Source organism: Mytilus edulis, chromosome 10 (genome assembly GCF_963676685.1).
Source record: "Mytilus edulis chromosome 10, xbMytEdul2.2, whole genome shotgun sequence".
Classification (NCBI taxonomy): domain Eukaryota; kingdom Metazoa; phylum Mollusca; class Bivalvia; order Mytilida; family Mytilidae; genus Mytilus; species Mytilus edulis.
This window is the reverse complement of record NC_092353.1, coordinates 58,445,037-58,455,172: the sequence shown is the minus strand read 5'-3', so window position 1 is coordinate 58,455,172 and position 10,136 is coordinate 58,445,037. Positions and strand designations below refer to the sequence as shown.

Below are 10,136 nucleotides of genomic sequence, written 5' to 3'. Positions count from 1 at the left end.
AGATTATATGTACCTTGTTTTGTTTCTTTTAGTCTGTTCAATTGCAACATTATTTGTTTTTTCTATGTTTACAAGCATTCAAGTAAGGACTAAAGAGTCACTGGATCATCGTCTTTCACCAATTAATTAAAGAGGGAAGAAAGATATCAGAGGGACAGTCAAAACTCATAAATCGAAAATAAACTGATAAACGACATGTTCAAAGGTAAAACACATACTGAGTCATTCGTAAAGATAAATTCTTTTTAAGGATCTCTCGCTGGTAAAAATTACTCTCTTGGTGGTTCTGGTGCCAATATGTTATGCCTTCCAAATGACCCAGAATGGAACCACTTTTCCGATGGAGGTAATGTTCTAAACAACCATCAAGATTTCGGAACTTCCAAACTGAACAAAGATCTACCTTGTGCTGTTTGTAAAACTCCCGGGAAATCGTCAGTTCTGATGATACCAGGCAAAACAGCGTGCTATGGTGGTTGGAGCAAAGAATTTCTGGTTATTTGGTGGCACAGACTAGTGAAGCTAGTCGTTCGCCGACCGAATATATATGCATAGATGAAAATATGGAATATATTCCTGGCGGCGACGCAGACGACAATGAGGGCGTTGTTTATCCGGTAGAAATCGGAAGCTGTAATACATTATCTTGTCCTCCATTTGTCGAAGGAAGAGAATTGACATGCGTAGTATACTAGCAATAGAAAACAACAATACGAAATAAATCAATAGAAATTGTCCTTACTAAAGTTTCTAGTCTAGATGTATATTGATTTTCTTCCAATTTCTGAATAATACAGGAAAAGTTGTATTTTGCGTCAATAAGACAGCAACCTAAAGACACAATACACACATAAAAAGGTCAAAATATTTTGCGGAATTGCACTTAAAAATGCTGGTTGCAGGATCAATCTAGATCACAGAACAATGTTAATATAGCCAAGTTTCTAAGTCGAAATCATTCCGTCAAAACAATTTACGGTCGCCATCGATTGTTACATTAAGCCTCGGTCACACCTTACCGGATAGCACGAACGGACGCCTAACGGATGAAAATAAAAGTGTTCGTTCACAAAATTGTTATCCGTTGGGAGTCCGTTGATGTACTAACCAAGTAAAACGGACGAGTAACGAATGCATAACGGACACACACCGGATATGCAACGTACGAGAAACGGAAACGTATCGGACATAACGGATGTCGAACGTACATCCAACGGACGAGTACCGCATAAAACGGACACCTAACGGAAGCGTACCGGATAAAACAAATGAAAAAGATGTAGGGAAAAATTAAAGGCGACAATAATAAAACATGTAAATCGCATAATTATTCAAAATGTTTCTGAGTAACTGGTTTTGGTTTGTTCTTCAAAATGCCACCAAAGGGCAGTGTCTGGCCTGAATAAGAGCTGCTTGGTTGTGAAGACGTGCCCTTACTCTAAGAACGATTATGAATAATAAGAATTGATAAACCTTAAGAAATCTGACATACCAATAAACGGCATTTCTGACGAGAAATTTGAAATTGGCATTATTTTTGTCCATCTGATGAGTTAAGCCTTTTTCAGCTGATTTTTATAGTTTGTTCTTATGTTGTATTGTTATAATACCACTGTCCCAGGTTAGGGGTAGAGTTGGGATCCCGCTAACATGTTTAACCCCGTCACATTATGTATGTATGTGCCTGTATCAGGTCAGGAGACTGATATTCAGTGGTTGTCGTTTGTTTATGTGTTACATATTTGTTTTTCGTGTACATGTATTTTCTTTATATGAATAAGACCGTTAGTTTTCTCGTTTGAATTGTTTTACACTGTTATTTCGGGGTCTTTTATAGCTGAATATGCGCTATGGGCTTTGGTCATTGTTGAATGCCGTGCGGTTACCTATATTTGTTAATTTCTGTGTCATTTTGGTCTCTTGTGGAGAGTTGTCTCATTGGCAATCATACCACATATTCTTTTTTATATTTATCCGTTTCAGATCCGTTCATCGTCCGTTTTATCCGTTATACGTCCGGTAGAAGTCCGTTTCACATTCGTTCAACATCCATTTTATCCGTTAAATGTCCGGTAGAAGTCCGTTGGTGAATTTATCTGCCAGACCTCCAACGGATGTATAACGGACACGTAACGGATACAAAACGGAAACGAAACGGACGAGTACCGTACAAAACGGACGCCTACCGGACGTTCAACGGATATTTCATCCGTTAGACGTCCGTTCAAAGTTTTGAACATTCTCAAAATTTTCCACCAGACAGAACGGACGTCGACGGATAAAACGTACGCTAAACGGACATGCAACGGATATGGACGGACGTCTAACGGATAAGAACGGGCGTCTAACGGGCACGAACGGATTGAAAAAAAAGTTATCCGTTAGGCGTCCGTTCGAGCTATCCGTTAAGGTGTGACCGAGGCTTTACCGAACTAGATTTTACCGGATTTGTAACATAAAGGGTGGCACATAGTGGAGCAAAACAGCTTTACCTTGAAGCACCTAAATTCACCCAGGATTATCATTGGGTTTATTTTGCTTAGTTTTTTTTTAATCTGCGTAGTGGTTTTTTTGTGTTCGTCTTTACGTCGTTTTCGGTTTTGTTTTGCATATAAATAAAGTCATCATAGATACCAGGATTAAAAAAAAATATTTATGCCAAACGCGCGTTTTGTCTTCTAAAGACTCATCAGTGACGCTCGAATAAAAAAAATGTTTAAAAGGCCAAATAAAGTAAAAAGTTGAAGGACCAAAAATTCCTAAGATTTTGCCAAATACAGCTAAGGTAATCCGTCCTGAGGTAGAAAAGCCTTGCATAGCTCCGTCAGATATTTTTCGACTTTAAATTTTTGAATTATACATTTTTGTCTTCGATTATTTTTTCAAATGAAGTGCATTTTTAATGTTACGTTAGTTTAGAAACAGATAGAGCTATCTACTATCGACTTTTATAATTTGAGGAGTATAAATCAAGAATTGGTGATCTTGAAAATATATCAGTTTCTTTTTTAATGCAATCATATAATCAATATTATAATATTTGAATGTTTAAAGTTAACTCGAGGGTTTATCAGCCAGTCTGAGTACAAAATTCAGGGGTTAATCAGCCAGAACAAACAACACATGGTACCATCACATTATCTTGATATGGAGGACACCTTAGTGAACCACATTTGGTTTGTACGCCTACAAAAAGTTTTCCATTGTCATTTGCAGATCCATTTTCCAGAACTTCTGGATTCATGTCCATGCACACGTATTGAGAATTCCCTTTGTACGAATAATGTCCACTGGCAAGCCTTCCATTGTATTCTAATTTCAATGATCCAGAACATCGTTTGCATCCGTATTCGTTCCGAATTCGAAATAATCGCCCTGATATTCAGCTCCGTATAAAAAGTCCTTATAATGAACTGATTTTCGAAGATCGGATTGTATTACATCCGGGTCGTGTGGAAGACAAAGAAAATCTACAGCAGATCCAGCATAGTCGTACCAAGGACCTGCGGAAATACCTGGAAAGCAGAACATTAATTAGATATATATATATAGGAAGATGTGCCACAGTGGTATGAGTGCCAATGAAACAACTCTCAATCCAAATAAAAATTTATAAAAGTAAACAATTATAAGTCAAGGTACGGTACATTAAGTAATAAAAGGAAGGTATTGAGTTTTTTTTTATTCCTTACAGTCATGGCCATCACATCCGAAAATACGCTGAAAATGATTTATTAAAACCTTTATTATTACACCTTCTATTCACTTCCAGGCATCTCATTGGTTAAAATAGAAGAACAAGTTGAAACCGTGTATATTTAATATTAGATCAGTGGAAGAACGTTGTTTTTTAAATACACGGTGTACGTGTAGTATACGCACGGCATACAGTAGTAAAAAATGTAGTAGAGATATGCTCATCATTCTGTATAAGGGAGCTACCATTTGATTTATATGGGGGGGATAGAATGAAAAATTTTGTCCTGCATTTTTTTTTTAGCTGTAATCTCTGTCCTGCCTTTTTATTTTTCACTCTGTTCGGTCCTGACTTTTTTTTACCTAAATTGTCGTCCTGACTTTTTTTTTTTTTTTGCAAGTGTCTCATCCTGCCTTTTTTTTTTACTCAAAACTCCTGTCCTGCCTATTTTTTTCAAATTTCATCCTAGCCCCCCCCCCCCCCCCCCCCCCCCATAAAAATCAAATGGTAGCTCCCTAAACACGACCCTTACTGAAAAAATCAGCCTCCTGCAAACATTTGCTGCAAGTCTGCTGCGAACTTGCTGCAGACTTGCAGCGAACATAGAGTCCATGTTTGCGGCGTGTTTGCTGCAAATACGCTGCAGGTCTGCTGCAAACAATTTACCATGCAAATGAGTGTTTGCCGCAGACCTGCTGCAAACATTTATATGCAAATAAGTGTTTGCTGCAGACCTGCTGCAAACATATTTATGCAAATTAATATTTCTTCTGCCTGTTTGCTGCAGACCTGCTGCAAACATTTATATGCAAATGAGTGTTTGCTGCAGACCTGCTGCAAACATATTTATGCAAATTAATCTTTCTCCTGCGTGTTTGCTGCAGACCTGCTGCAAACATTTTTATTAAAATCAATCTGTTATACAATTAACCAATGTCATGTCATGCATGTTGTGTACACATCATTTTATCTATATTACACAGCAAATTCTTAAAAAGTTATGTTACATCCATTCATTCATAAAATAATTCAATTACTTTATCATTTGAAAAATTGACAGCATAAGTTTATACCCTTTAACATGTTTAATAAGTTAAATTAATTCCAAGTACGTTCTCAAATGAATTACATGCATGAATCTAAAGTTAAAAAGATTTATTTGAAAATTTCTTTGCTCATGTATATGATTATATACAGCTATAGTTAAACTAAAATTGTCACAAAATTCAACTAGACTTACATATATTTTGTAAGTAATAATCTCTAAGCATATGAGGGAGTACTGTATATTGCATGGTTAAATATTTGAAAATGTATTTTAAACCTCATGCAGATATCTGTGGAAGGAATGAATTTCATAAGTTAACATTCTACGATGAATATGTACTTACAAATAATGTCTTTAAAAACTTATCTGTTAATTGCCAAACTATAATGCCTCCCTGAACACTAATATGTATCATGACACAAACATCACCAACATTTTCAAATTTCAAATCTTTATCTTCCAGGAAGTTACCAATAGGCATGCTCAGTCGTTTTATGTAGTTTCTTGCAATGGTCTTGCAAACATATAAAATTGTCAAAGATTCCTGCAATCTAGCTGCGAACATCCCTTATATTCTAGTTTTTCCTGCAATCTTACTGCAAACATATTTGTTTCTGCAAGCTTGCCGCAAGCTTGCAGCAAAAAGCTGCAATGTTTGCAGGAGGTTTGCAGCTAGCTGCGAACCTCTGCAAACATTATTCAAAGGGTTCCTGCAAGCATTTTGTTTGCAGCAGACCTGCAGCAAGTTTGCAGCAGATCTGCTGCAAACATTTCAGTTCTGTAAGGGGATGTTGTTTACAATTAAACATACATTATAAATTTAACATATATAATGTTAAAGCTTTTAGACAAATACATGTTTGAGAGAAGCAGACTTTCACTCATATTGATCACTTAGTCTATAACAATAACTGAAAATTAGTTATAACTGGTTTTAAACAACTATGTCTAATTTCCTCTTTATAAAATAGTACTGTAGGTAAATTAGAGATAAACCCGTTACACCGTGTGTTATAAGTATACATTGTATCATATACTGGGTCATTAGATACCATATGGAGCTCGAGTTCGATATTGAAAATTTTATACTTACACCATTTTTATCGTATTTGGTGACTATAAAAAAGAAAGATTGGGTATGATTGCCAATAAGGCAACTCTATATAGAAGACCAAATGACACAGACATTAACAACTGTAGGCCACCGTACGTCCTTCAACAATGAGCAAAGCCCATAATGCATAGTCAGCTATAAAAAGGCCCCAAAATGACAATGTAAATCAATTCAAACGTGAAAACTAATGGCCTAATTTATGTACCAAAATGAACGAATAACAAAATTTTATATGTAACAAATAAACAAACGACAACCACTGAATTACAGGCTCCTGACTTGGGAAAGGCACATTATGCAGTTAGTTTTCTCGTATGAATTGTTTTACATTGTCATTTCGGGGCCTTTTATAGCTGACTATGCGGTATGAATATTGTTCATTGTTGAAAGCCGTACGGTGACCTACATGTATAGTTGTTAATTACTGTGTCATGTTGGTCTCTTGTGGAGAGTTGTCTAATTGGCAATCAAAACATCTTCTTTTTTATACATACATACAGAATGTGGCGGGGTTTAACATGTTTTGGGTGTCCCAACTTTCCCCCTAACCTGGGACAGTGGTGTAACAGAACATGTACAACATGAGAACGAACTATACAATTCAGTTGAAAAAGGTTGATGGATAAAAATAGTACAAATACAAGTGGACGTGGCCGGGAACTTACATCCCACAACAAAAAGAAACTAAGTACAGATCTGAGAGTACTCGCAATTACTGACAGCTAGTTCAAAGCCACGTACAACTAATTAAAAATTCATGCATCTAAGGCTAAATTATCAACCAGAACACATCCAAATAATTTAGTGTGGAGACGTCATAAACAGTCAGAGAAAAACATGACATGTGCAATAACAAGATACAGGTATCGACAGATTGTAGATCCTTGAATGTGTATATGGATATAACAATAATAGTTAGTTAGCTTTTACTGTACTGATAACAAAAATCAATTTTAATACCAATAAAACATTATTCAATTATCTAATTACATTGTTGAATTGGTAACCTTTTATACTAAGTTTATTTAAAGGATCGACTAACACACTTTGTAACATATAATATATATTACCTGTATAGATGAGTTCAGTTCCATTTCCAGGGCAACTTTTCCGTCCCCAACGTGTATAGAAAGAGCCTGCAACACAAGAAAGCCTTGTGTCAATTATATGAGATATCTTTTATACTATCCAGAGATCTTTTAACATATATAAGATAGTCTATTAAAATATATAAGACATCTTATAAAATATGTCGGATATCTTATAAAATATATAAGATATCTCATAAAATATATGAGATATCTTATATAAAGAATATTTATACGATAAGATATCTTATATAAAGAATATTTATAAGATAAGATATTTAAAGTTGATATCTTATAAAAACTAGATTATAAAATACAATATCTTATACATAATATATTTCATCAAAACAGCGTAATAGCTTGCCATAGCCTTGTTTAATGTGCTCATACACATTATGCTGATGATCAGCTACACAAAGAAACAAAACGTTAATTTCAACTAATTACCTGACGAACTTTGCCCTGCTTCCAATTGAGAAATCCGTGCAGTTTTCTGTTGTGATTCGGTCTTCAATGAAACAACTTCAGATTTGAGGTTCTGAATTTCAAGCTCCAGTTGATTAAATCGTTTTTCTACAACATCGGGATCATTAAGCAGAAGTCTCTTGGCATGTTTATCACTGCATTCTATAATTGCAATGCACATACAAAACACAGAGATCCATGTTACTTGTGACATTTCTAAACATACATGTACTGTTGGTTTACATGTATGTGCATGTCTTATCAATAGGATAGATAATATTCGTTTAAAAGAAACAGAACATTTGTATTGCTGTTTGAACATATATTACCTCATTTAACTATTGGTGTACATAATCCGAACAGTGAAAACCATTTTAATAGGGATGCCAAGTCCTTTGTAGTTGTGGGCAAAATGTAAATGAAGTACCAGGATAACGAAAGAACGTCCGTCATGACTAAGTTGCTAAAAGATCAACAACATCATGCCGAAAGAAAAAGAGGAGCAGGCAAACAACATGTTATGATTCAATGAATAGATGAATACAGATTGAGCATCAATAACGCCATAAAACCAAGGGGGTTGGAGTTTAGAGCAGAGTGACGGTCCAAAACGAAAGGGTTAACTGTAACTGCTTCAATATTTAAAACTAGGCGCGTTACTCCTTTTAAAATTCGAATTGAAACGGCATTAACCAATTAAAAGACCGGCCGAAAACAATAATGTAGATCAGTGGGTGTTTCTTTTTTTTTTAGCTCTGAGACTGTACTAGATTCATCAACAGTCGACATGTCAATTCTGTTACTGGTTAACCAAATGTCAAAGTTTAAAATTTGACAAAGGTGTCTTGTTCAGATCATGATAGACGAGTTCGATACCGGCAGTATTCAGACATCACTCAAGTACATACAGGATCGATACCGGCAGTATTCAGACATTACTCAAGTACAGACGAGTTCGATACCGGCAGTATTCAGACATCACTCAAGTACAGACGAGTTCGATACCGGCAGTATTCAGACATCACTCAAGTACAGACGAGTTCGATACCGGCAGTATTCAGACATCACTCAAGTACAGACGAGTTCGATACCGGCAGTATTCAGACATCACTCAAGTACAGACGAGTTCGATACCGGCAGTATTCAGACATCACTCAAGTACAGACAAGTTCGATACCGGCAGTATTCAGACATCACTCAAGTACAGACAAGTTCGATACCGGCAGTATTCAGACATCACTCAAGTACAAGTTCGTAACCGGCAGTATTCAGACATCACTCAAGTACAGACATAAGACAATACAATATAGCAAGAAACAACCCAGAAAACTATGCAACAGCAACAACATCAGAACTTGATGTGACATCAGGTGCACCGGAATAATAAGCGATTTCTCGTCCCTTTTACGCAATTCGTGTAGCTTATGTTTAATAAAATATTTAAAAAAAAAGATCACACGAATTCAAAACATTCTATAAAAGGAAAAAGGATGAGATTATATTTAGAACAAACTAAACATGTGTGTTGTCAGACATACCCAGTCAGAATTGGAAATGAAATCCAATGAATCGAGTATAAAGACCTTGCAAGTTTTAGAATTATATTTACAACTCCTTGAGAATCGGTAGGTGTCCTGTTGCGCGGTAAAATGTCAGCCCCTATCCAAGTAATATGCGTCTGTTTTAAATTAGGGGCTCTTGATCAGTAGTTGTTATTTGTTGTGTATCTGTTGTATCATTTACACTGTTTCACATTTTGTCATTTTGATAGTCGACTATACGGTGTACGGTAACAAATAGATGATTAAAAGACGACATTTTGGATAGTTGTCTCATTGACAATTATACACCACCTCCTTTTTGAAATGATCTGTTTTCATTACTCATGCTGAGCAGAGGGGGGATAGGACCTTTATCGGGACTCCGGGATCGGGTGTTTTTAAGCTCGGGATTTCGGGATTTACGCCTTCGGGATCCGGGAATTCTTTATTTCGAATTTCGGGATCCGGGATTTTTATTTATTTAAATTCGGGACCTCGGGATTTCATGTTTTTAAGCCCGGGATTTCGGGATCATGACCCCTCCTATCTGAGCAGCTGTTGTGACATTAACGAATACATGAAATACCTAAAAAAAAGTTTTATTTTTATTGCTATCCATTTAGTCTTTTTTTTTAATAAATATATATTTTCGTTGAGACTTGGGGTTGTTCACAGTGCTATAGTTTTACCTAAATATCTTGAAAACTGGTTAGATTATAGAAAACGGGTTCTTGTTTTATGATTTAAAATATGGGTTGCACAGGATAAAAGATGGCCATGCAAGAAACAAAATCTTTACCAAGATTTGATTTTGTTTTATTTATACAAAGCATTTTAATAAAAAAAAATAAAAAAAGTCTTTGAATTCAAACGAGCAAAGTGAATGAGAAGTTATTTACATTATCAATAACTTAGTGAATTATCCTTACGTTGAGTTTCATACGCTGTATAATTATTAAACTCATCTTACTTACTGACAATCGGCAAACCTCGGGAGATCCCGCTTCTCTCCTTCTATCCGTTAAATTGAGATACGGAATCGACCGAGTTGTGACGAATGACTGGTTCATACACAAACAAAGTTAAGTGTACATGTATCCTTTCATTGTCAATATGACAATGACTTACCCCTGTTCATTGTTAACTTCAGATATTACACTTAATATGACGAGGATCTCAACGG

General features: G+C 35.7%; 1 protein-coding gene across 1 annotated transcript; it reads right to left on the bottom strand.

Moving 5' to 3' along the window:
- Positions 1 to 3,318: 3,318 nt before the first annotated feature.
- On the bottom strand, positions 3,319 to 7,650 carry LOC139492855 (uncharacterized). Its single transcript, XM_071281007.1, has 3 exons — positions 7,395 to 7,650; positions 6,930 to 6,995; positions 3,319 to 3,515 (listed from the first exon to the last, which is right to left on the bottom strand). The coding sequence occupies exons 1-3, from the start codon at positions 7,624 to 7,626 to the stop codon at positions 3,319 to 3,321; spliced, it is 495 nt and encodes a 164-aa protein (XP_071137108.1). The 5' UTR covers positions 7,627 to 7,650.
- Between the last annotated feature and the right edge of the window lie 2,486 nt (positions 7,651 to 10,136).